This window comes from Salvelinus sp. IW2-2015, unplaced genomic scaffold, assembly GCF_002910315.2.
Source record: "Salvelinus sp. IW2-2015 unplaced genomic scaffold, ASM291031v2 Un_scaffold16374, whole genome shotgun sequence".
NCBI lineage: Eukaryota > Metazoa > Chordata > Actinopteri > Salmoniformes > Salmonidae > Salvelinus > Salvelinus sp. IW2-2015.
This window is the reverse complement of record NW_019957557.1, coordinates 498,221-525,834: the sequence shown is the minus strand read 5'-3', so window position 1 is coordinate 525,834 and position 27,614 is coordinate 498,221. Positions and strand designations below refer to the sequence as shown.

Sequence of the window (27,614 nt, the reverse complement as noted above, 5' to 3'; positions counted from 1 at the left end):
ATTTGTATCAGGACTAGAGGTCGACTGATTAATCGGAATGGCCGATTTAATTAGGGCCGATTGCAAGTTTTCATAACAATCGGTAATCAGCATTTTTGGACACCAATTGTGGCCATTTTTTTTTTTAACCTTTATTTAACTAGGCAAGTCAGTTAAGAACACATTCTTATTTTCAATGACGGCCTAGGAACGGTGGGTTAACTGCCTTGTTCAGGGTAGAACGGACAGATGTTTAACCTTGTCAGCTCAGGGATTTGATCTTGCAACCTTCCGGTTACTAGTCCAATGCTCTAACCACCTGCTTACATTGCACTCTACAAGGAGCCTGCATGGCAGGCTGACTACCTGTTACGCGAGTGCAGCAAGAAGCCAAGGTAAGTTGCTAGCTAGCATTAAACTTATCTTATAAAAAACAATCAATCTTAACATAATCACTAATTAACTACACATGGTTGGTGATATTACTAGTTATCTAGCGTGTCCTGCATATAATCGATACGGTGCCAGTTAATTTCTCATCGAATCACAGCCTACTTCGCCAAACGGGTGACGATTTAACAAGCGCATTGCGAAAAAAGCATTGTCGTTGCACCAATGTGTACCTAACCATAAACATCAATGCCTTTCTTTAAAATCAATACACAAGTATATACACTGCTCAAAAAAATAAAGGGAACACTTAAACAACACAATGTAACTCCAAGTCAATCACACTTCTGTGAAATCAAACTGTCCACTAGGAAGCAACACTGATTGACAATAAATTTCACATGCTGTTGTGCAAATGGAATAGACAACAGGTGGAATTATAGGCAATTAGCAAGACACCCCAATAAAGGAGTGGTTCTACAGGTGTGACCACAGACCACTTCTCAGTTCTATGCTTCCTGGCTGATGTTTTGGTCACTTTTGAATGCTGGCGGTGTTTCACTCTAGTGGTAGCATGAGACGGAGTCTACAACCCACACAAGTGGCTCAGGTAGTGCAGCTCATCCAGGATGGCACATCAATGCGAGCTGTGGCAAGAAGGTTTGCTGTGTCTGTCAGCGTAGTGTCCAGAGCATGGAGGCGCTACCAGGAGACAGGCCAGTACATAAGGAGATGTGGAGGAGGCCGTAGGAGGGCAACAACCCAGCAGCAGGACCGCTACCTCCGCCTTTGTGCAAGGAGGAGCAGGAGGAGCACTGCCAGAGCCCTGCAAAATGACCTCCAGGCCACAAATGTGCATTGTCTGCTCAAACGGTCAGAAACAGACTCCATGAGGGTGGTATGAGGTCCCGACGTCCACAGGTGGGGGTGTGCTTACAGCCTAACACCGTGTAGGACGTTTGACATTTACCAGAGAACACCAAGATTGGCAAATTCGCCACTGGCGCCCTGTGCTCTTCACAGATGAAAGCAGGTTCACACTGAGCACATGTGACAGACGTGACAGAGTCTGGAGACGCCGTGGAGAACGTTCTGCTGCCTGCAACATTCTCCAGCATGACCGGTTTGGCGGTGGGTCAGTCATGGTGTGGGGTGGCATTTCTTTGGGGGGCCGCACAGCCCTCCATGTGCTTCGCCAGAGGTAGCCTGACTGCCATTAGGTACCGAGATGAGATCCTCAGACCCCTTGTGATACCATATGCTGGTGCGGTTGGCCCTGGGTTCCTCCTAATGCAAGACAATGCTAGACCTCATGTGGCTGGAGTGTGTCAGCAGTTCCTGCAAGAGGAAGGCATTGATGCTATGGACTGGCCCGCCCGTTCCCCAGACCTGAATCCAATTGAGCACATCTGGGACATCATGTCTCGCTCCATCCACCAACGCCACGTTGCACCACAGACTGTCCAGGAGTTGGCGGATGCTTTAGTCCGGTCTGGGAGGAGATCCCTCAGGAGACCATCCGCCACCTCATCAGGAGCATGCCCAGCGTTGTAGGGAGGTCATACAGGCACGTGGAGGCCACACACACTACTGAGCCTCATTTGACTTGTTTTAAGGACATTACATCAAAGTTGGATCAGCCTGTAGTGTGGTTTTCCACTTTAATTTTGAGTGTGACTCCAAATCCAGACCTCCATGGTTGATAAATTTGATTTCCATTGATCATTTTTGTGTGATTTTGTTGTCAGCACATTCAACTATGTAAAGAAAAAAGTATTTAATAAGAATATTTCATTCATTCAGATCTAGGATGTGTTATTTTAGTGTTCCTTTATTTTTTTGAGCAGTGTATTTTTAAACCTGCATATTTAGTTAATATGAATTTATTGCGTTCCGTGCATATATATCTTGCGTTCCGTGCAAGCAGTCAGGGTATATGCAGCAGTTTGGGCTGCCTGGTCATTTATTCCTAACAAAGACTGTAATTAATTTGCCAGAATTGTACATAATTATGACATAACATTGAAGGTTGTACAATGTAACAGCAATATTTAGACTTAGGGATGCCACCCGTTAGATAAAATACGGAACGGTTCCGTATTTCTCTGAAAGAATAAACGTTTTGTTTTCGAAATGATAGTTTCCGGATTTGACCATGTTAATGACCTAAGGCTCGTATTTCTGTGTTATAATTAAGTCTATGATTTGACATTTGATAGAGCAGTCTGACTGAGCGGTGGTAGGCAGCAGCAGGCTCGTAAGCATTCATTCAAACAGCACTTTCATGCATTTGCCAGCAGCTCTTCGCTGTGCTTCAAGCATTGAGCTGTTTATCCAAGATTAAGCTGGTGTAACCGATGTGAAATGGCTAGCTAGTTAGCGGGGTGCGCGCTAATAGTGTTTCAATCGGTGACGTCACTCGCTCTGAGACCTTGAAGTAGTTGTTCCCCTTGCTCTGCAAGGGCCGTGGCATTTGTGGAGCGATGGGTAACGATGCTTCGAGGGTGGCTGTTGTCGATGTGTTCCTGGTTCGAGCCCAGGTAGGGGCGAGGAGCGGGACGGAAGCTATACTGTTACACTGGCAATACTAAAGTGCCTATAAGAACATCCAATAGTCAAAGGTATATGAAATACAAATGGTATAGAGAGAAATATTCCTATAATATCTACAACCTAAAACGTATTACCTGGTAATATTGAAGATTCATGTTAAAAGGAACCACCAGCTTTCATATGTTCTCATGTTCTGAGCAAGGAACTTAAACGTTAGCTTTCTTACATGGCACATATTGCACTTTTACTTTCTTCTCCAACACTTTGTTTTTGCATTATTTAAACCAAATTGAACATGTTTCATTATTTATTTGAGGCTAAATTGATATTATTGATGTATTATATTAAGTTAAAATAAGTGTTCATTCAGTATTGTTGTAATTGTTATTATTACAAATAAATAAACAAATCAGCCGATTAATCGGTATCAGCTTTTTTGGTCCTCCGATAATCGGTATCGGCGTTGAAAAATCATAATCGGTCGACCTCTAATCAGAACTACAGTATATCTTTTGGAAGAATTAAATAGTATTAATACATGTATCAAAATAAAGTAAATTACAATATGTCAATCATTATTTGAATATGTTGGCAACCCGTTGCATAAAAGTGATAATGCCCTTGAAGCCGGTGTTCGGACAACTGTTCCAATATATCCTCCAAACACTGCCTTCTCTGGCATTATCACTTAATGTCAAAAAGTTGCTATTAAAGGGTTCTTCAGCTGTCCACATAGAAGAACCCTTTTTGGTTACAGGTAGAACCCCTTTTGGATTCCATGTAGGGTTCTACCTGGAACCAAAATGGGTTCTACCTGGAACCAAAAAGGGTTATCCTATGGGGACAGCCAGAGAACTGTTTTGGAACCCATTTTTGGTAGAGTGTAGGCTTACTCTTATGAACAACAAAGCAAACAGTTAGTGTTAGTATTTCACGATGGCTACTCAGAATTGTAGCAAACACATTCCAGAAAGGCACTTTATAAACCTGAACAATGCTCAAAATCGTACCTGCCCTGGAGAGCCTGCCCTGGAGTCCACCTCCCTGATCCTGCTGTTGGCTACTGTCCCTCACTGTAGTCTGCCGTATACTGTGGCTGGATGTCATGCTCCTCATGACTGACCTGTTCTTAGAGTCTTAGTAATGACCTACAGTCATCATACTCTGGTGATGAGATGTGAGCTGCATATACAGTCCCTTTGTTAGGATTTATGTTTATGCACTATAGCCCGCTAGCATATTGTTTGAAGATGAATATTGTTTTGTTACACACACACACACAAACAATACAGATGTGTAGGTGTGTAAAGACTGACCAACATTGAGTGACAGGCCATAAAAGCTGTGGTCAATCTGGAGAGGGGAGGGGTGCATATCTCTAAGCCAACCAGGGAGGGTAGGGCACTGGACAATACCATATTAGGAACTGTTTCAGTGTAGAATCGACAGACACAAGACGGATCTAATCTACCCAACAACCAGATGTGGACAGAAGAGAGCACTAAGGGACTTGGACAAGTCCGGGTGCCAGCATAGGCTAGGCAAAGTCTAAAACGCGCTCAGCCTCTACTGTGATAGGCCAACAGACGCGTTGGAACTACGTCATCACGGTATAAGAACAGCTGTTTACGTACTTCCTGCCAGTTCCCTGTTCTACCCTGCGCGGAGATACAGTGAACCCGTATATACGAAAATTGCATTTACCATTTATGAAGGAATCACATTTTGTCCTGATACCAGATTTGAACTGACGCAAATCTCTTTCACCTTGCAAAAGTATTCACCCCCCTTGGCGTTTTTCCTATTTTGTTGCATTACAACCTGTAATTTTAATTTGGATTTCATGTAATGGACAAACACAAAATAGTCCAAATTGGTGAAGTGAAATTAAAATAATTACTTGTTTCAAAAAAGATAAAAAACGTAAAAGTGGTGCGTACATATGTATTCACCCCCTTTGCTATGAAGCCCCTAAATAAGATCTGGTGCAACCAATTACCTTCAGAAGTCACATAATTAGTTAAATAAAGTCCACCGGTGTACAATCTAAGTATCACATGATCTGAGTATATATATACACCTGTTCTGAAAGGCCCCAGAGTCTGCAATACCACTAAGCAAGGGGCACCACCAAGCAAGCGGCACTATGAAGACCAAGGAGCTCTCCAAACAGGTCAGGGACAAAGTTGTGGAGAAGTACAGATCAGGGTTGGGTTATAAAAAAATATCTGAAACTTTGAACAGAGCACCATAAAATCCGTTATTAAAAAATGGAAAGAATATGGCACCACAACAAACCTGCCAAGAGAGGGCAGCCCACCAAAACTCACGGACCAGGCAAGGAGGGCATTAATCAGAGAGGCAACAAATAGACCAAAGATAACCCTGAAGGAGCTGCAAAGCTCCACAGCTGAGATTGGATTATCTGTCCATAGAACCACTTTAAGCCGTACACTCCACAGAGCTGGGATTTACGGAAGTGGCCAGAAACAAATAAGCAAACATGTTAGGTGTTCGCCAAAAGGAATGTGGGAGACTCCCCAAACATATGGAAGAAGGTACTCTGGTCCGATGAGACTAAAATTTAGCTTTTTGGCCATCAGGGAAAACGCTATGTCTGGCACAAACCCAACACCTCTCATTACCCCGAGAACACCATCCCCACAGTGAAGTATGGTGGTGGCAGCATCATCTGCAGGGACTGGGAAACTGGTTAGAATTGAAGGAATGATAGATGGCGCAAAATACAGGGAAATTCTTGAGGGAAACCTGTTTCAGTCTTCCAGAGATTTGAGACTGGGACGGAGGTTCACCTTCCAGCAGGACAATGACCCTAAGCATACTGCTAAAGCAACACTTGAGTGGTTTAAGGGGAACCATTTAAATGTCTTGGAATGGCCTAGTCAAAGCCCAGACCTCAATCCAATTYAGAATCTGTGGTATGACTTAAAGATTGCTGTACACTAGCGGAACCCATCCAACTTGAAGGAGCTGGAGCAGTTTTGCCTTGAAGAATGGGCAAAAATCCCAGTGGCTATATGTGCCAAGCTAATAGAGACATACCCCATGAGACTTGCAGCTGTAATTGCTGCAAAAGGTGGCTCTACAAAGTATTGTTTTTGGGGAGGTGAATAGATATGCACACTCAAGTTTTCTTTTTTGTCTTATTTGTTGTTTGTTTCACAATAGAAAATATTTAGCATCTTCAAAGTGGTAGACATGTTGTGTAAATCAAATGATACAAACCCCCCAAAAATCTATTTTAATTCCAGGGTGTAAGGCAACAAAATAGTAGCCTATACTATTGTCTTATGATAACCATGAAGGATATTTTTGTCTATAGCACAAAGTAGAGACTGGTTTGCCCATCAATGATGATTAAAATAGAAAGATACTTTTTCCCATAGTAGTGTCAGCACTGGATTGATTTAAAGTGAAAACTCCATAATAGGAGGCACTGGTCCAGTTTGCATGATGGCTTCAGCAAAACAATATCAGACTAAATATGAGAGTAATGGTGTAAAGAAAATATGTATTAAACGGCAAAACAGAGGTCTTCAATTGTTATGACTATGGACCTGACTGATGTTATCCCAGTCATCAGTCAGTCAAGTTTATGAAGAATGCTAATATTTTGCCAACTATGCAACTCAATATTCTTTCCTCCCCCTATCTGACACATCCACCATAACCAAGCAGGTTTCCACAGAATAGCATACACCAATACAGATGGAATATTAGGGGGTAATTAAACACTGAAGCTCTTATCTGCATAGGACAGCAAGTACAAATGCAAAGATATACAAAAAAAGAGCAAACAGTGAATGAGTGCTAAATATACTCTATTTGGACTCCTTCTGACAGCTACTGGAACTGTCAGTAACAGCCGGTCATAGAGGTCTAATTCAAATCCTGTGTCCAAGTGAATCCAGATTTGCCACTGTAGGGCTCATTCAATGCCAAAACATTGCCTGCCTTATAAAGTTTCAACCAATAGCGTTATGTAATTCAATAGGCTATTACTTGGTCAGTGAGGCATTTGAATTGCCCCTGAAACTAAGTACACTGAACAAAAAAATAAACGCAACACACAACAATTTTAAGATTTTACTGAGTTACAGTTCATATAAGGAGATCAGCCAATTTAAATAAATAAATGAGGCCCTAATATATGGATGTCACATGACTGGAATACAGATATGCATCTGTTGGTCACAGATACCTTTAAAAAAAGGTAGTGGCGTGGATCAGAAAACCAACCGGTTTATGGTAGCGAAATGAACACTCAATTCTCTGGCAATAGCTGGTGGACATTCCTGCAGTCAGCATGCCAATTGCATGCTCAGTCAAAACTTGAGACATCTGTGGCATTGTGTTGTATGACAAAACTACACATTTTAGAGTGGCCTTTTATTGTCCCCAGCACAAGGTGCACCTGTGTAATGATCATGCTGTTTATTCAGCTTCTTGATATGCCGCACCTGTCAGGTGGATGGATTATCTTGGCAAATGAAAAATTCTCACTAACAGGGATGTCAACAAATTTGTGCACAATTTGAGAGAAATACGTTTCTTGTACATATGGAACATTTCTGGGACCTATTTCAGCTCATAAAACATGGGACCAACACTTTACATGTTGCGGTTATATTTTTGTTCAGTGTAATTACTACCATGTCTCACAGGTTGCACACAAAAATAAACTACATGACCAAAAATATGTGGACACTTGCTGAACATCTCATTCCAAAATCATGGGCATTAATATGGAGTTAGTCCCCCTTTGCTGCTATAACAGCCTCCACTCTTCTGGGAAGGCTTTTCACTAGACGTTGGAACACTGCTGCGGGTAGTGAGCTCGGGCTCTGATGTTGGGTAATTAGGCCTGGCTCGCAGTCAGCGTTCCAATTCATCCCAAAGGTATTCTATGTGGTTGAGGTCAGGGCTCTGTGCAGGGCAGTCAAGTTCTTCCACACCGATCTCAACAAACCATTTCTGTATGGACCTCGCTTTGGGCACGTGGGCTTTGTCATGCTGAAATAGGAAAGGGCCTTCCCCCAAACTGTTGCCACAAAGTTGGAAGCAGAATGTCATTGTATGCTGTAGCGTTAAGATTTCCCTTCACTGGAACTAAGGGGCCTAGCCCGAACAATGATAAACAGCCCCAGACCATTATTCCTCCTCCACCAAACTTTACAGTTGACACTATGCATTGGGGTTGCCAGATGGTAAAGAGTGATAAATCACTCCAGAGAACATGTTTCCACTGCACCAGAGTCCAATGGCGGCAAGCTTTACACCACTCCAGCCGGCGCTGGGCATTGCGCAGGGTGATCTTAAGCTTGTGTGCAGCTGCTCGGCCATGGAAAACCATTTCATGAAGCTCCCGATGAACAGTTCTTGTGCTGACGTTACTTCCAGAGGCAGTTTGGAACTCAGTAGTGAGTATTGCAACTGAGGACAGACGATTTTTACGTACTTCAGTACTTGGTGGTCCTGTTCTGTGAGCGTGTGTGGCCTACCATTTCGTGGCTGAGCCGTTGTTGCTCCTAGACGTTTCCACTTCACAATAACATCATTTACAGGGCAGAAATTTGATGAACTGACTTGTTGGAAAGTTGGCATCCTATGACAGTGCCACATTGAAAGTCACTAAGCTCTTCAGTAAGGCCATTCTACAGCCAATGTGTGTCTATAGAGATTGCATGGTTGTTTGCCGGAATGTATACACCTGTCAGCAACGGGTGTGGTTGAAATAGCTGAATCTACTAATTTGAAGGGGTTTCTCCTAAGTGCACAGTGTTGAGCAATACTGTACAGTTTTTGTACCAAATAGACAATAGTGTTATCCCTTGTGACAGTCCAAACCACATCAATGGTTGTTGCCTTGCTAATAGCAAGATCCATCAAGCTGCTTCACCACGTAGCCTACTATACTAAATCAAATGTGTTATGCCCAATAGTTTGTTTAACCATTTGGGTTGATAGTGGTGGTCTGTCACTTACAAAGGAACATCAACATTAACCCTTCAGCAACATTAACCCACCACTTGTAGAGGCCCGAACTAACTATATGAATGGTAGAAAATGATGTAGGCTATAGCATATAGCTTGCTAAAGGAGGGGACCACACAGAAAGCTGCAGCATTACACACCTATTACAGCGCTATTACAACAAGCCCGTTTGCTCGATGCCACCTGGAAATCACCAAACTCAAGTTGCACCCGAAACAATGCACATCGTCTTTGACGAACGTGATATAATTGCGGATTGCGTTGAACAAAATTGACAGTTTCCACTCCAGGCACCCGCAGAGTGCGCGTTCTGAACCCACAAAGCAACCTTTCTGGTTCCCTCCTAATTTCGGGAAAGAAAATACTCAGATTGCGCACTCTAATATAGGCTACTTAGGCTACTATAGAACACATACTAATCGGTCAGATGTAGCTGTTTAAACTGTTTATTGGTTGAGGAGACTATCCTGATGTTGCTTGCGATCATGTACCTAAAAACATCATGCACATGACATGGATCGTTCCCCAACGTTAAAACGCATGTTTCCCGACTCACCTTTTCTCCTCTTCCCGTCAACCATTGGATGGCATGAACACAATACTAAGCGTTTTTCCCCTTTTGTTTTTCAAGACCCGTCAGTGTAAAAATGCAGCAACACCGTTATGTATATTGCTTTAAACAGTTGTTTCCGTTTCGGTTAAAATCCCAATGATCCGGTTGCCTTCGTCAGATATGTAGAAGTTTGATACAAAGTTACGGGTTTGCTTCGCTGCACTATGCAGCTGCTGTAGAGATGAGATCATACCAACCACCCTCCCTCACTGTACTGGAATCTCGCGAGAGGACTTCATACTATAAAGCAAACGTTACTGTGGTAACAAATCCATTTCTGCTCACCTGGTTGTGTTTCTGCAGTAGCTCTCTTGAATTGGCCCTTCGAAAAGAAAACCCCTATCTAGGATAGAGCATGTGAACTCAACTGCAATACTGTGCAAATCAGTCAATGTGATATGATTAAATGCAATCAATAATTTCTGTGTCATATGAGCTTTCTGTTTCCCATAACAAGTTATAGGCTTCTTATCCTAGAGTTATTGTACATTTTGGCTATGGGGGTATAGGGGCTATGGGTTGTTTCTGGACTGAGCTACAGTATTGCATTAGTCAAGGCACTCATTCTACTTGCAAAAAAACACAGGCTTTAGAGAAAATGCATAGCTACCTCTCGGAGAAGAGTAGCCTAACCTTTCACTGTTGTCACAGATCTCTCCAGGGACTTTCATAACATAAATTACATTAGGGCATTACTCAGCAGCACTGTCTCTCAGTCAGCAGTAGATGGGACTATTTGAGAAGACATGCAATGCTCCGTCTTTTCCTCTACTGCTGGGTGGCTCTGCCAAAACTTCCCATTTATTGGAACTAAAACAATGGGGATCAGAAGAATGACTGGAGGTATTCTAGTGTTCAGTGAGAACACAGGATGGACAGGGTAGACAAGGGGACTGCAATAATGCAGTGGGTGTGATGTTGAGAAACTTGGCACCATTACGTATGTTGAGTTTTGTCACTATTACATATGCTAATGCCTGTAGACACAGAAACAGAATCTATTATAGCAGGCCAGCCTCTGTCATCATGAGGGTGGTTCAGTGCAGGGGAATTACCTGGAAGTACCTTTCTGACACGATATACAACACCTGTCCTACTAATATATTATTCCTACTCTGCAACACAAAAGGTCTTTAAATTTTTTAAATAACATGTCATGTGAAACTAGACAATGTTCAATTATAACATGATTACTACACATGCTGTATAGTGGAACAATAAGACACTTTTTGGGTAATAAAAGTAGAATACAATAACTTCATTCCAACTACAATTATATGCCAATTTTGACAATGTTATTTTTTCCTCAATGAGTCAGTGGCATCACCTGCTGGCCAGCATGGGAATAGAGCGAGGAAAGGGTTCACTAAGTCAGTCACTTATTATAAATAGGAATAGAATATTAATGTACCATGATTACGCATAATCATGAAAGCATTGTGAATAATGATGAATGAGAAAGTTACACAGGCATGTCATATCATGACCTGCATTGTTGGTTAAGGGCTTGTAACTAAGCAATTCACGGTAAGGTGAACCTGTTGTAATCGGCGCAAATCAAAATCAAATTTGATACCAATAGTAGGGAGGTGTGTAATGGTAAGAGGTTAGCATGTTTGGGGGGAATGAACTTACTGTATAGACTAGTAGGCTACTAAATCAAATGTGTAATGCTCAAAACATTTTAATGTCAAAGTAATTTCAGAAATAAGAATAACATTTATTTGCAAAAAAAGTGACTTCAAAATGACAACACATTTACCATTCATTTCTATTGGGCACAAAATAATAGGAAACAACCAAAACAAACTGCAAATACAACCAACAAGTTTGTATAGTCACAAACTTGACACCTTTAAAAATGTGGGAAGTAGATAAATAAAGTGCATTCATTTCTAAATGGTAAAACAGATAAGTATGAAAATATCCCCAAATAAAAAGGTCACATTCTGTGCGGTCGCCTCACAAAACATTTAATCTCAAATCCAAAATGCTGGAGTATAGCGCCAAATTAAACATTATCTTCACTTTCCAAATAAATACATAGGGGAGTATATGTTAGAGGAGCAACCAAAATATAGCTGATGCTTTCCATCTTTTCATTACATGATGAGTAAGACAAACTACCGCAGCATGACCGACAACACTTGAGCTTTACAAGGCTTCAGATAATATTCCCATAGGTTTTAAGAATATTACCCTCGTTCAATAAACCTCAAAAGGATGGAGGACACCATAATAGGTCCTCTCTATCATCATAGATGTGAAGTCATTTGTGTAGCAGGAAGAGTAGTGCACAAGAAAAACATTTCAATGCTATTTTCAGGTCTTGGTTGGACTCGGTCTTTGGATTTCAGGCTCCATGTTGATAGTTTCAAATGTTTTGCTGTACCGTTTAAAGGGCTCTCCCTCTGGCACAACCAGGAATTTCTCAAAATTCCATGAGATGTCTGTCCTGCTGATGGTACTCCCGGTGAGGAATTTAGGATCCTGGATGAGGGAGTGTGGATCATCATCAGGGTAGGGAAGTTAGTCTTTCAAATAGACGAAGACAGGGTGGGTGTTGGTTCCATTCACGTCACACTTCTCAAAGGCCGTGAAGCCAGGCTGGTAGCCATCTACTGGACGCACATACCTCAATGAGTTAAAATGGGGAGAACCTGAACAGTTCTCCTATAAAACACAAACATTCTCATCCGACATTCATAATTAAATAAATCAACTGATACTGCTAACAGAATATTTGACTAGATTAGCTTGTTTTTATGGATTTCATTGAACCACATAACCAAAAGGCCAAGATGTTGCATACTGAATTGGTAGCCAAACCAATTGCAGGGGAAGCCCAGGACCACTAGCTGGTAAGGGTACTTGCTCTGGAGCAGGTTGAGCTGGCTATAGTCCTGTGTGGTTGTTCCTCAGAGCGATGCCACATTCTCAATGAGGACCAACCGCCCTTCGGAAACACATTGAAGTCTACTGAATCCCCCTCCAGCATTGTGGACTCCAGATCATAGAAGAGCTTAGCAATGAACGTCATGGTCCTGTACTGAGGTCATGCTGGCAGAAGTGAGGACCAGTGTGTCTGTGTTAACCCCACCACAGCTCATCTGACTTCAAATAAATATATGCTACCGTTTTACCTTACCTAGGTGTCAAATAACTGCCGAAAACTGATACACACAGACATGCTCATATTTCAGGTTGTAAACTTGCATAGATCGGTATGAAGAGGGTCATGTTAAATCAAACCTATGGTTATACCTTGCATGGTTTTTTAAAACAGCATAATATCATAACAGGATTAATTGCACACTAAATAGTGTTTCATACAAATTTCATTTAGGCATTTAACATGCCATTTTATATCTTCACCCCTTCACCTAGTGGTTTTAGTCAGACTCGGCTGTGAATCTGATCTTGTAAAAATGTATTCCACAGTATCAAAGCATTCACCAGAGATCTAATGTAAAATACAATGCACTGTGGTTGTAGCTATTTACAGTTGTTTGTCATGACTGTTTTTCCTGGGAGAATAATGAGGAAGGGAACCATGTATTATGATATGGGCACAATATTCAGCTTTATGCTAATTCTAGAGCCTATATCAGTTTCTCACCATCAGCCATTTATCAAGTCATTACCTGCCTTTCCCAGTATATGATTTGTTTTGTCCTACTGTCCTACTTGATCTTCTAGTTCTATTTAAAAACTCAAAGGACCGAGGCTTCACTCAACTCCTCTTTAGTAAATCTCACAACAACAAAAAAAACTACAAGATCACCAATAAATTAACGTGGACTTTTAATTTTTCACACAAAATATTACATTTTATAGCTAGCACAGCTATTAAAAAACTTCACCAAAACAGTTAGCAATCAGTGACACTAAATGCCATTTATAATGCTATATAATAGTGTACGCACTTTGTGTACGCCCTTTATAATAGTGTGCGCACCAGTGTGGCATTTGCTACAGCTTTTCAACCTGGAAAAAACACTTAGAATTAGCAGTGAAATTCACACAACATACTCAAAGATTGAGTTGAACATAATTTCAGTTTTAGATTGAGTTTTTGCATTAATGCTTGTCTGAGTAAAGGGTTAGTCTTCCATAGGTAAATTATCCCTTCCAGCTAGCTTGGATTCCATTTCTGTGTATTAATAATTTAGCCTTGCCCTCTGCCCACCCTATCCTCATAAAAGGACCACTCAAGAGCCTCAGATTATACAGAAGAAGGCTTAAGTATACCCAGTAACTGAGTTGCAGCTTTCAGAGTATTGCAGACAACAGCCCCTCAGCTGGCAAATGTTCTTATTACATGTGGACTACTTAACTCAGCGTGTCATCAGTTTAGGTGTTGCAGAATAGGGTAATAAACATGAAAAAGCCAAGTAACTATGAAATTATGAATGAAGAAGAAAACAGTGAGTAGGCCAAAAAAGGATAATGCATTCATCTGAGCATAAGCAACAGCAATATTCAGTAAGCACAGAACATACTCTCACATTTCAATGTCCATTATGTCACAGGGCCAAGGGCATTCTTCTAGCCAAACACCCCCAGGTTGAGAGCTTTGCCCTTCGGCTAACATGTGCAGGGCTTCGGGGAGTTTGCATCACTGTCCTGTTTGTCCTGCTCTCCCCAAAGAGAAGTCATGTCTAGGTATAAATTAGTGGAACCCTGGAACGCATCCATCTCTTTCTTGTGAGCCTGCAGAACCAGCTGTGTCAACCGGATGAATGACTGGAACATGTAGAGAAAATATATCACCACAATTGCCTCATGTTCCCCAACATAACATAAATATACTAAACAAAAATATAAAAACGCAAACACGTAGTGTTGGTCCCATGTTTCATGAGCTGAAGTAAAATATCAAAACATTTCCATACGCACAAAAAGCTTATTTCTCTCAAATATTGTGCACAAATGTGTTTACATCCCTGTTAGTGAGCATTTCTCCTTCACCAAGATAATTTGAATTACCAAGATAATTCATCCACCCGACAGCCCAGGAGCTCCACATTTGGCTCCTTCACCTGCGGGATCATCTGAGACTAGCCACCCAGACAGCTAATGAAACTGAGGAGTTTTCGGTCCGTAATGAAGCCCTTTTGTGGGGAAAACTCATTCTGATTGGCTGGGCCTGGCTCCCAAGTGGGTGGGCCTATGCCCTCCCATGCCCACCCATGGCTGTGCCCCTGCCCAGTCATGTGAAATTAGGGCCTAATGAATGCATTTCAATTGACTGATTTCCTTCTATGAACTGTAACGCAGAAAAATCGTAGGAATGTTTAATTTATATTTTTGTTCAATATCCAAGATATTGACTCATTAAGGCCTACGTCTCACCTCATTTATGTTGCAGTTGGTGCAGGCACTTGTCTCAAAGAATTCCATTCCATAGGTTTTTGCTAGCTGTAACAAGAGCTCATTAAGGATGGAAAATGTTCAACTGTGTATGGAAGAAAATAGTTGTTATGGCTGAGTCAAACAGATAAAGACCAACCTTGCTTCCTTGTTCTTTAGGAACTTTCCTCATCTGCTCCTCATCAGCCTTGTTCCCCACCAGGATCCTCTGCACCTTGTCAGGGGCGAACTGAAATAGTGTGACAGGGTTGAGAAATAGACGACTGGGCACCAGTTCAATGAGAGACGATGTAAATACTAGGTCAGTCAAACACAGAGACCCCGAGAAAAGGAGAAGGGGGACAAAAAGAATGACAGCGTGAATGGAGAGGGCTGTGTTTTATCAGTAGGTATTAGCCTTACCTCATCCACATCACTAGCCCACTTCAAAATGTGCTGAAAGGAGCTCGAACTTCTGATGTCATACACCAGGATAATTCCCTAGTGAAAGATCAAGAGGGGAGGGACTGTCATGACAAATTGTGAGCACATGACTAGGCACTTGATATTGTGTAAACTGTTTTTAACTGGTAGTTATTCATTCCTGAACAGGGATTATTGGTGTATAGAGAACACACCTGTGCCCGTCTGTAGTACTGTCTGGTGATGGTCTGGTATCGTTCCTGGCCAGCAGTATCCCTGCACACAGACAGAGGCAATTCCCAGTTTTACAGGATGTGACGACATTTCAGAATATTTATAATCTTACTCAAATCAACAGGCGAAGCTTATTTCAAACACTGTTTAACAGAACGTAAAATTCACATTTGTGATAGGTGTGTCAATCACTACTGTATTATGGTAAATCATTGTCTGGAAGATCTTTTCACTCACCATATTTGTACTCGTACTTTAATGCCATCTACTTGTAATGTTCTCATTTTGAAATCCACTCCTAAAAAAAGTAAGCAAAATTAAGTTTTGCAAACCAACATGTATTACTCTTGGCTGCATTTTCTACCCATCTTCTCCATCGGCCATCTTGTTGAATTCTGTATCTCCCCCCGGTTTTCCTTACTGAGCTTGTGCCTTCATGTATCTTTATTCTTCATATTTCCATTGCCGGACTAGAGTTTTACCGAAGCCTCAAAGAGTGTAGCCTAATCTCAATATATCCTACTCGTGCATCAAAACAGCCTGTACTAGTCAATAAGTATCCCTAGTTGGTTAACATTTGTACCCCTGGGCTAATGGTAACAGTGACACAAACTTGAAGTGGATACTGATGAGGACTGGGTTACTTAGATACCCACTTAACCCAGTTGAAGGTCCTTTCAAGCAGTCTTTAGAGGTCATCTTGCTAAAGGGAATGACATTGTTATTTACTACAGTGCATTCCTGCAGGGCCAAGGAAGACGTGACTTGGGTTGTCTATCGACTTCTGCATGAAAAATATACACATTAAAATGTTAGTGGTGTGTGTGTGTCTGTGAGAGAGAGTGATAGCTTCACAGTTGAAGCGTAAAAACCCATCAAATAGTCAGGTGCAAAAGGTCAGCTGCTTGCAACATTACCGTCACAACAACCACACCTGCCAAACACAGTAAACAACAAAGAGCTGAGGCAAACACTTCACACCAGGATATTCTTCAGGTAACAGATTGGCATCATACAGTGCGTTCAGAAAGTATTCATACCCCTTGACTTTTTCCACATTTTGTGTTACAGTCCGAATTCAAAATGGATTAAATAAAATAATCTCACCAATCTACACACAATACCCCATAATGGCAGTCTAAACACGTTTAGAAATGTTTGCAAATGTATTGAAAATTAAATAAAATCAAATTTATACTGAACAAAAATATAAGACGCAACAATTTCTAAGATTTCACTGAGTTACAGTACATAAGGAAATCAGTCAATTGAAATACTTTCACTAGGCCCCAATATATGGATTTCACATGACTGGGCAGGGGCACAGCCCAAGCCCACACACTTGGGAGCCAGGCCCGCCCACTGGAGAAACCCAGCCAAGGCAATCAGAATGATTTTTTCCCCCACAAAAGGGCTTTATTACAGGCAGAAATACTTCTGTTTCAAAAACTGTTCAGGTGGCTGTTCTTATGATCCCGCAGGTGAAGAAACCAGATGGAGGTCCTGGGCTGATGTGGTTACACGTGGTCTGCGTTTGTGAGGCCGGTTGGACATACTGCCAAAATCTCTAAAATGAAGTTGGAAGCAGCTTACGGTAGAGAAATTAACATTCAATTATCTGGCAACAGCTCTGGTGGACATTCCTGCAGTCAGCATGACAAATGCACACTCCCTCACAACTTTAGGCATCTATGACATTGTGTTGTGTGACAAAATGGCACATTTTAGAGTGGCCTTTTGTCCCCGGCACAAGGTGCACCTATGTAATGGCCATACTGTTTCATCAGTTTCTTGATATGTCACATGGATGAATTATCTTAGCTTGAAGAAATGCTTACTAATAGGGATGTAAACTAATTTATGCACAAAATTTGAGAAATGTTGGCATATGGAACATTTTGGGGATCTTTTATTTCAGCTCATGAAACATGGGACCAACACTTTACAAAGATATAAATGCAACATGTAGAGTGTACAACGTTGTTGATCCATCCTCAGTTCTCTCCTATCACAGCCATTAAACTCTGTAACTGTTTTAAAGTCACCATTGGTCTCATGGTGAAATCCCTGAGCAGTTTCCATCCTCTCCGGCAACGGAGTTAGGAAGGACACCTGTAACTTTGTAGTGACTGTGTGCATTGTTATACCATCCAAAGTGTAATTAATAACTTCACCATGCTCAAAGGGATATTCAATGTCTGCTCCACCCCCCAACCAGTAGTTGTTCAACTGAGGGACCTTACAGATAATTGTATGAGTGGGGTACAGAGATGAAGTAGTRATTCAAGAATGTTAAAACACTATTATCGCAACTTGTGTGACTTAAGCACATTTTTACTTCTGAACATTCCATAACAAAACAGGTTGAATACTTAGACTCAAGATATTTCAGCAGTTCATTTTTAATTCATTTATAAAAGTCTAAAAACATAATTCATTATGGGGTATTGTGTGTAGGGCAGTGACAAAAAAAAACTACATTTTATCCATTTTAAAATTCAGGCTAACACAACAAAATGTGGAAAAAGTCAAGGGGTGTGAATACTTTAAGGCACTGTATGATGCCAATCTGTTACCTGAAGCATATCCTGTTGTGAAGTCTTTGCGTCGGCTCTGTGTTGTTGGTGAATCCAAACTGTGCGTCTAGTAATGTTTGAAACTGTTCTGATTGTCTGTTGACCTTGATTAACAAATGCCAGCTCTAAGTGTTGGAGGCAGCCTTCCCAATTAGTGCCCCAACACTGACACATGGGAGAGAGAGAGCACATTCAAATTTGACACGCTGTACATGTTTCACTACCTTTGCCTGTGTGTGTGGTCAGTCTGTCATGGGAAGAGCAGGTGTTCTTACTGTTTTGTACAATGAGTGCATATGCATACACATGTTGGCTGAAAACTTCAGTTATTCCTATATTTAAACCATGTCTTTTTTTCACAAGACAAAATGTTATTAGGATGATAGATCTGAATCTAACCACTTAGGCAAATAACATGACTAATTGTTCCTCTAAATATCAGACTTACCATGGTTCCTCCATGGATATAACAGTCTGAAAGAAGTCGCTGTAAAACAGACGCAACACAGCTAGCACAGTGGATCTGGGCCGATTCCGGCTGAGTCGGGAAGCTCGACTGTAGGTCAGACCCGGCCTGTGTTATGTGGCCCGGGTCTCGGCCGCCTTTGGCAGTATTACTTATGGCTAGGATGCCGGGACTGAGCTCTGGCCGATTCCGGTGTGAGTTATCTGGCCCAAATATATTACTTGGGGTTCGGGCTGATAATTATATAAAGCAGCCAGTGTAAATCAACATTTCATTATTTTCTCATTGTTTCTGTGATCAAAAAAAACTATTAACATTTAAATGAAATTCTTTAAGTGTCCTGTGCAGTATTTTGATTCCTTTGTGGATGGAGCCTCCTGAGTGGCGGAGCGGTCGAAGTGCAAACGGCGTTGCTACAGATGCTGGTTTGAGACCCGTGCCGCCCGCGACCGGGAGACCCATGAGGAGACTCACAATTGGCCCAGCGTCGTCCGAGTTAGGGGAGGGTTTGGCCGGCCGGGATGTCCTTGTCCCATCGGGCTGTAGCGACTCCTGTGGGCCAGGCGCATGCACGCTGACACAGTTAGCGTGTTTCCTCCAACACAAAATGTTTTTGTGCAGGTATAATAGTAGTATTTAACATAACTAAATTGGGTAATTTGTATACATTTATTTAAATTTGCATCGGGCAGCTTCTGGGGGGGATTCTGGTAAGATGCCGGAAAAGTCGGCTGAATTCCTGTAGACGGAAACGGCCCGATGTACTTGGGCCGATTCTGGGCAGTCATTCATTTAGATTCTGGGCCGAATCAATCAGTTCCAGCCCATCGGAAGAGGGCTGCTTCCTCATTGCTAGCTGGGAAAAGTCTCTACAAAGCAGAATGTTGACTAAAATGATATTTAGACTTCCTTTACCGTTTGTACATTAGTGACGGGAATTCCGAGTATTTTGATTGAGCTGGCTCCGTTCAAAATGCTTTAAAAAGTAAATATATAGAACCAAAGAAACTTGTCAAATACCCAATGTAAAGCCCAAAAAGTAGTCCACCATTGTCATAAAATGCTGTTTCAAATACATTTTTACCTGAATAAATTATTAGATCACCTGCAACAACAAAAGTTTTTAAAAAATGCAAAAGTGGGCATGGACCAGAATGACGCATTCTCCCCACTATTTATTGTTCATGCATTGAGGATTCCCCCTCTTTAGAGAAATATTGTGTAACTTATTTGAAGGTAAGTAATCGTTGTTTTGAGCTAAAAAAAAAACTACAGATGAAACGGTATGAAAATTTCATATCACAATTATAGTGACCAAAATTACCGTGATAATACTGATAACCGTGCTATTGTTAAAATGTGCTGGAAATTTTCAAAAAGTGCTGATACGCTGAAATGATTTCAGCAAGTTTTATTGAAAATCAACAAACAAATAAAATGAGCAGCACAATGCACTTTGTGTGCATAAACATTTAAATAATAACATTAAAGATGGCACCATGTGGCCATGAGGTAAAAGTTTCCCTAGTGCAGGTTAATGAACACAACCTTAAGTAAGCAAATCAAAATGTGCATATAAAATTCAACACAAGTAAAGCAATGTGCATGTAAGAACAATACAACCATATGTAAACAAATCCAATGTGCAGGTGTTGACATTAAAATAACACAAAATATTTAAACAAATCTAATGAACAGCACTGATTGTATGTCTGTTCTCTCCTTCATAAAGAAATAAGGTGCTGCTGGCCTAACATCCTGTATGTCTGTTCTCTCCTTCATAAAGAAATAAGGTGCTGCTGGCCTAACATCCTGTATGTCTGTTCTCTCCTTCATAAAGAAATATGGTGCTGCTGGCCTAACATCCTGTATGTACGCATCTTTGTTCACTTGAGATTGAAATGTAAAAATGTCAGCATTTTTACTTTGTCAGGTTTAAGTAGTGATCTGCGAGGGGAGACAATGCGCCCGCTGGCACTGAACACACTGATGGCACGCTGGTTGCTGGGACGCACAAAAGCTTCCTGGCAACCCTGGCAAGGTGAGGCAGCTCTGATGCATGGCCCCTCATTGTTACATTGTGAATAATAATAATTGCTCACACATACAGTCGTGGCCAAACGTTTTGAGAATGACACAAATATTAATTTTCAAAGTCTGCTGCCTCAGTTTATATGATGGCAACTTGCATATACTCCAGAATATTATGAAGAGTGATCAGATGAATTGCAATTAATTGCAAAGTCCCTCTTTACCATGCAAATGAACTGAATCCCCAAAAAACATTTCCACTGCATTTCAGCCCTGCCACAAAAGGACCGCTGACATCATGTCAGTGATTCTCTCGTTAACACAGGTGTGAGTGTTGACGAGGACAAGGATGGAGATCACTGTCATGCTGATTGAGTTTGAATAACAGACTGGAAGCTTCAAAAGGAGGGTGGTGCTTGGAATCATTGTTCTTCCTCTGTCAACCATGGTTACTTGCAAGGAAACGCGTGCAGTCATCCTTGCTTTGCACAAAAAAGGCTTCACAGGCAAGGATATTGCTGCCAGTAAGATTGCACCTAAATCAACAATTTATCGGATCATCAAGAACTTCAAGGAGAGCGGTTCAATTGTTGTGAAGAAGGCTTCAGGGCACCCAAGAAAGTCCAGCAAGCGCCAGGACCGTCTCCTTTAAGTTGATTCAGCTGCAGGATCGGGGCACCATCAGTAAAGAGCTTGCTCAGGAATGGCAGCAGGCAGGTGTGAGTGCATCTGCACACACAGTGAGCCGAAGACTTTTGGAGGATGGACTGGTGTCAAGAAGGGCAGCAAAGAAGCCACTTCTCTCCAGGAAACATCAGGGACAGACTGATATTCTGCAAAAGGTACAGGGATTGAGGAGGACTGGGGTAAAGTCATTTTCCTCGGATGAATCCTTTCCGATTGTTTGGGGCATCCGGAAAAAACTTGCCTAAGACAAGGTGAGCGCTACCATCAGTCCTGTGTCATGCCAACAGTAAAGCATCCTGAGACCATTCATGTGTGGGGTTGCTTCTCAGCCAAGGGAGTGGGCTCACTCACAATTTTGCCTAAGAACACAGCCATGAATAAAGAATGGTACCAACACATCCTCCGAGAGCAACTTCTCCCAACCATCCAGGAACAGTTTGGTGACGAACAATGCCTTTTCCAGCATGACGGAGCACCTTGCCATAAGGCAAAAGTGATAAATAAGTGGCTCAGGGAACAAACATCAATATTTTAGGTCCATGGCCAGGAAACTCCCCAGACCTTAATCCCATTGAGAACTTGTGGTCAATCCTCAAGAGGCGGGTGGACAAACAAAAACCCCAAAATTCAGACAAACTCCAAGCATTGATTATGCAAGAATGGGCTGCCATCAATCAGGATGTGGCCCAGAAGTTAATTGACAGCATGCCAGGGCAGATTGCAGAGGTCTTGAAAAAGAAGGGTCAAACTGCAAATATTGACTCTTTGCATCAACTTTCTGTAATTGTCAATAAAAGCCTTTGACACTTGTAATGCTTGTAATTATACTTCAGTATTCCATAGTAACATCAGACAAAAATATCTAGACACTGAAGCAGCAAACTGTGAAAATTTATATTTGTCACTCAACTTTTGGCCACGACTGTACATACAGTCCATCTTCTGTGTTGCATTTGAGTATATGCAATGACCCCATGTACAATTGACAAAAACAAATGCATCTTTAGACAGTGATAGTAAATGCAATGAGCCCAACAATTGACATAAATACAGGAGTCTTGTATAGGAGTCTATCGTGTTTCTCCTGTTGGAACACTTTTACAACCAATTCGACGACTGACGGATTTTAAATGAACAAAATATGTTGGTTGGGTGACTGAACCACATAACGTGTTATCGTGTGCAATGGGCGAATAGAGTCTGTAGACACACAATGCATACAGCAGCAGAACAACTGTAGTGTCACTTTAAAGTAGCGGGTGGGGGTCACAAAGATGACAAGAGATTTGAAGTGTTGCCCCCTTTCGCAGCGAATTTTTGTTGTTGCAGGTCCTGCAGAAAGGGTGACCATCTTCGATTGAGTTTCCCTCAGCACTCTCATAAAACCCAAAGTACGACCACACTTCAGAGTTGGTCCTCTTAGAAGGCAGAAAAATCTCCCCAGCACTGTCACTGCCTTCCGCAATGTTTTTACACAAAACAAAACCCACAAAGCAACAGTCTGAAGCAGGCGTAGGTTAACTTTGGTTGAGTTTTTTCAAACCACGGTAATCAAAAACGGTTTTAATGATAATTAAAACGGTAATACTAAAACCGTGAAACCGGTAACCGTTTCACCCCTATTAACGACCTTCACTAAACAAATCCGTTCAAAAAGATATGTTTGTTGCCAATGACCGATCACTATTGTACATGCTACTGGTCCTTTTGGTGGTTAGGTGGATATAGGGTATCCACAGGAAAGTGTTGTTTACCCGACTTTGAGGCGGCGCTAGCCTCTCGCTCATATTTTCAATCTGTTGAAGCATTGCATGTGATTCACAACACACTAACCGTGTATAGTGGACTGAAGCACGTTTATCCTCGCAATTAGCTGGACGTGTTTGCTATTCAGTAAAGGCTATATTGCGAAAGTGTTTTGTCATGTGCGAATTGCATCAGTATTGAAAATTAAAACCAGAAATATAGACAAGAATACTTTAGGTCGGGTTGATAACACTGACATTTTGTATCAGATTACCTCCGACATAAGGACAAAATCCGCGGACAACAGATAAACTAAGTTGAAAATGAGTTCGTTCAACATTCTGTCTTGTAATGGGACTGCTGAGACTACATGTTATTGACCAGTGTGTACGTATTTCACGCTCAGATTCTGAAAAAATGGTGACCAAGGCCCTACTCATTTTAAGCCCTTCCACTGTCCACAGTGGGCTCACTGGGGTGTCTAAACAAACTGTCCATAGCCAGGGCCCAGGGGGAATTACATGTTGAACATGGAAACTGAGAAAACAATCACCAGGTTCAAAGATTTGTAGTAGGTTCTCACTCGGTGAAACATTCTCGGTTTAAGTTTGTAGCACTAAAAGACAACCTTTGATACAGTTAGGACTACGGCGTAGTAGCGTTTCAGAAACATGTCCCTCAACAAAGATTTGTGAAGCATCGCATGATAAATCTACAAGAAAGTCCATTCCATCTTTTCGTATAGAATTACTTGCTATTAATCACTTATTGTGGGAGCCGCATATTTTGCGGCAAACTTGCATGAATCAATTGTCAAACTAACTAACCGATTGCAATCAACAACAGCTTACCAATAGTAGAGATATGCGATGAATTAAACTCGTTATCCGTGAACCTGCACAACAAACACGTTTTCCCAACACCGGAATCTCCTAAAACCAGCAACCTGAGCAAAACGTCGTACTGCTTTGCCATGCTGGACAAAACAAACTATGAAATCAAAAATGCCTGTCGCATATTCCAAGGATATAGCATAGTTACTGATGAGGAAATTAGTTGCATTCCTTGTAGGTATTCATGGAGTGTATTCATTACGCCTATTCTGTTGCAAAACGTTTCGTCTGCTGCTAAATGTTTTGCAACAGAAACCGTTTAGTCCAAACGGAAAAGCTTTGACAAACGAGTTTATATTGGACAAATTCAGGTAGGTCCCACGCTGTTTCGTACCATTTGGTTCTTAAACGATAAATGGTTTCCGTTGCAAGACATAATGAATACACCTGTTTCCCTGAGTTTTCCCCTTATTCCCCATTAGTGAGAACCATAGATAAGTATAGAAATCGCAACGTTGTAGGTCTACACGTGCCATTATCGCGTATGTGACAGCATGGGCAGCGTCATTGAGGGTATCTTTAATTTAAAGTAGTAGTTTCTTCTTAGTTTGATGCACCTGCGATGCTGGAATGTTGAACCAAATATTGTATTTAATTTGTGGCCACTAGATGGCGGTCATATCTTAAAGCCATTTACAAACTACGCAAACCAATTTTAAGAAGACAATGCTCTCTGATCATTAGCTGATGGCTCCAACCCGTTTACTTTTCCTACTGGCAATGTCCATGCAAAAATTGGTTATTTCCTAGTCATGATCTCTATGGCGAGAACTCACATGCATGTGGGTGGCTCTATCATTTGCAACCCGATCTGACAGAGGGAAGGATCGAACATGCTTTCAAAAGGGCGGTTAGATCAAAGGCTTGGAGAAGCGATGAGCGCACCACGAAAATAAAGTGGTTACAAAATAGCCCATCTCTTTCACAAATGAATCAAACTACATATTTGTTTCATCTCTGTAAAAAGTTTAAAAACAAAATACAAGCAGTATTTCATATTTAAATTTAGTGTCAAATGGTAGCAGTTGGAAAAATGTTTTATTCACGTTGACCTGCACATACTGATTTTCTGAAGAAAGTATTGCTACTTATTACCCTTATCTACCAGATGTTAATGCTGTTCTATTTCTCATCACAAATACTGGAATTATTTCCTCCTGTTAAGGTTTGATGCCTGCACAGGCATAATTTCAGAAGCACTTTAGCAATATACGCACATCTTGGTGTTGATAGGCTATTGTAGCAGATAGTGTGGCGTACATGGACATACCAGTCTAACATCCATCCTCTGAGAATATTTTTGTAGAAAAGGCCCATGCATGGAGTTGGTGGAATAATCCTTTATTTGATGGCCACTTACTCAACTGGGCCAGGAAGCTTTAATTAGGTCAGGTGGAAATGACCGACGGATCTCATCCCCATAAGAGGAAAACGCCATCGCTTGATCTCGCTGCTTTCTCTTCCTTAACTCAGTCTGATCCAGAAGTTCTGTGCGTCCATGTATCCACGTAAGTCCACCGACTCTTACCTTTCACCTGAACTATCTGTTGCGATCGGGAGAGTGGGCCATCAGCTATTGTTTGTAGTTATTGTCGCGAAGCGCACGCTTCAAACATATTGTGTAATGTGAATGGTCAATGATCACGGCCCTACCGATCATCATAGGCCAATTATGCAATCGATATGGTTAATATGTAATGAAATTAATTACATGTACACATGAAGACAATTGAAAGGGAGAAATGAGAAACGTCATTGTTTGCTAACTGATCGACTTTGATATCAAACTAATGGGGATTATAGATTGAATAACCAGTCACTGTTTGTATTCTTTCATGATTTATGATAAATAGTTACGAGCCTAAATGACTCACGGATGATTACTATTGACTTCTTAATGAACTGGATTGTTGAATTCCCTAATTATGTTAATAATGAATGATTGTTATGATTTGATCTTTGTGATTATGAATTTGATTGGATACATGTTATTTTGTTTCCTTTGTTATGCAGCACAGACTACTCAGTAAATATACCACTTTATGGTTAAAGGAATTCCTGCCTCAGTCTCATCCATTCCTGTCACCTGACACGTGACCACCTGTTCACCTTCACTGTCAGTCATCCTACCTGTCCAGCTACCTACACAGATTCCACTAATCTTTCATGAGGCTCATTTACCCAAAACTGAAAGCCAGTGAAGTAATACTGAAAGCATCAATTTCGAACTTCTTTGAATTGCTAACATGTTTTCAACCTTTGACAACATCAGTCTTTGATATCCTAGTGTTGATGTGGATTGTGTTAATGTCATTCCTTTACTCTCTTCCACTGTCGCGGCCAGACAGAGATGGCGCCTCGCTTTGCGGTCCTAGGAAACGATGCAGAATTTGTTTTTATGTATTATTTCTTACATTGTTACCCAGGTTTTATTACATACAGCCGGGAGGAACTTTGCGATATAAGAGCAACGTCAACTCACCAACATTATGACCAGGGAATAAAACTTCCGAGCGATCCTCTGGTCAACCACCCAGACAATGGATGGATCCCAGCCGGCGACCCAAAACAACGGCGCCGCAGATGAGCGGTCTTCTGGTCAGGCTCCGTAGACGGGCACATCACGCACCGCTCCCGAGTACAGTAGTGGCCAAAAGTTGAGAATGACACAAATATTAATTTTCACAAAGTCTGCTGCCCTCAGTTTTATGATGGCAACTTGCAATTACTCCAGAATGTTATGAAGAGTGATCAGATGAATTGCAATAATTGCAAAGTCCCTCTTTACCATGCAAATGAACTGAATCCCAAAAAACATTTCCACTGCATTTCAGCCCTGCCACAAAAGGACCAGCTGACATGTCAGTGATTCTCTCGTTAACACAGGTGTGAGTGTTGACGAGGACGGAGATCACTCTGTCATGCTGATTGAGTTTGGAATAACAGACTGGAAGCTCAAAAGGAGGGTGGTGCTGGAATCAATGTTCTTCCTCTGTCAACCATGGTTACTTGCAAGGAAACACGTCCGTCATCATTGCTTTGCACAAAAAAAGGGCTTCACATGCAAGGATATTACTGCCAGTAAGATTGCACCTAAATCAACCATTTATCGGCCCATCAAGAACTTCCAAGGAGAGCGGTTCAATTTTGTGAAGAAGGCTTCAGGGCACCCAAGAAAGTCCAGCAAGCGTCAGGACCATCTCCTTTAAGTTGAGTTGATTCAGCTGCGGGATCGGGGCAACATCAGTACAGAGCTTGCTCAGGAATGGCAGCAGGCAGGTGTGAGTGCATCTGCCACACACAGTGAGCCGAAGACTTTTGGAGGATGGCCAGGTGTCAAGAAGGGCAGCAAAGAAGCCACTTCTCTCCAGGAAACAATCAGGGACAGACTGATACTCTGCAAAAGGTACAGGGATTGGACTGCTGAAAGGCTGGGTAAAGTCATTTTCTCGGATGAATCCTTTCCGATTGTTTGGGGCATCCGGAAAAAAGCTTGTCCGGATAAGACAAGGTGAGCGCTAGCATCAGTCCTGTGTCATGCCAACAGTAAAGCATCCTGAGACCATTCATGTGTGGGGTTGCTTCTCAGCCAAGGGAGTGGGCTCACTCACAATTTTGCCTAAGAACACAGCCATGAATAAAGAATGGTACCAACA

General features: G+C 41.6%; 2 protein-coding genes and 1 pseudogene across 2 annotated transcripts in view; all 3 read right to left on the bottom strand.

Moving 5' to 3' along the window:
* The window catches only part of LOC112080559 (signal-induced proliferation-associated 1-like protein 1), a 60,907-nt gene extending 51,165 nt beyond the window's left edge, over nucleotides 1–9,742 (bottom strand). The window contains exon 1 of the mRNA XM_070442627.1: nucleotides 9,494–9,742. The gene's annotated coding sequence lies outside the window, so the exon portion shown is untranslated. The remainder of the gene's footprint in view (nucleotides 1–9,493) is intronic.
* A 2,130-nt stretch (nucleotides 9,743–11,872) lies between these two features.
* On the bottom strand, nucleotides 11,873–12,590 carry LOC112080558 (glutathione peroxidase 2-like; annotated as a pseudogene).
* Nucleotides 12,591–13,937: 1,347 nt separating this feature from the next.
* LOC112080554 (ras-related protein Rab-15-like) lies at nucleotides 13,938–24,127 on the bottom strand. The gene is made up of 7 exons (XM_024146354.2): nucleotides 23,917–24,127; nucleotides 15,797–15,857; nucleotides 15,541–15,601; nucleotides 15,326–15,403; nucleotides 15,063–15,152; nucleotides 14,906–14,971; nucleotides 13,938–14,296 (listed from the first exon to the last, which is right to left on the bottom strand). Exons 1-7 carry the CDS (start codon nucleotides 24,038–24,040, stop codon nucleotides 14,138–14,140), a joined length of 639 nt encoding a protein of 212 aa, XP_024002122.1. The 5' UTR covers nucleotides 24,041–24,127; the 3' UTR covers nucleotides 13,938–14,137.
* Between the last annotated feature and the right edge of the window lie 3,487 nt (nucleotides 24,128–27,614).

Coding starts and splice junctions, on each gene's coding strand:
- LOC112080554 (XM_024146354.2), bottom strand. CDS start 24,040: ATGGCAAAGCAGTACGACGTTTTGCTCAGGTTGCTGGTTTTAGGAGAT. Junction 15,404..15,540: donor AGTACTACAGACGGGCACAG/GTGTGTTCTCTA, acceptor ATCTTTCACTAG/GGAATTATCCTGGTGTATGA. Junction 14,297..14,905: donor CCAACTGCAACATAAATGAG/GTGAGACGTAGG, acceptor TACATGTTCCAG/TCATTCATCCGGTTGACACA.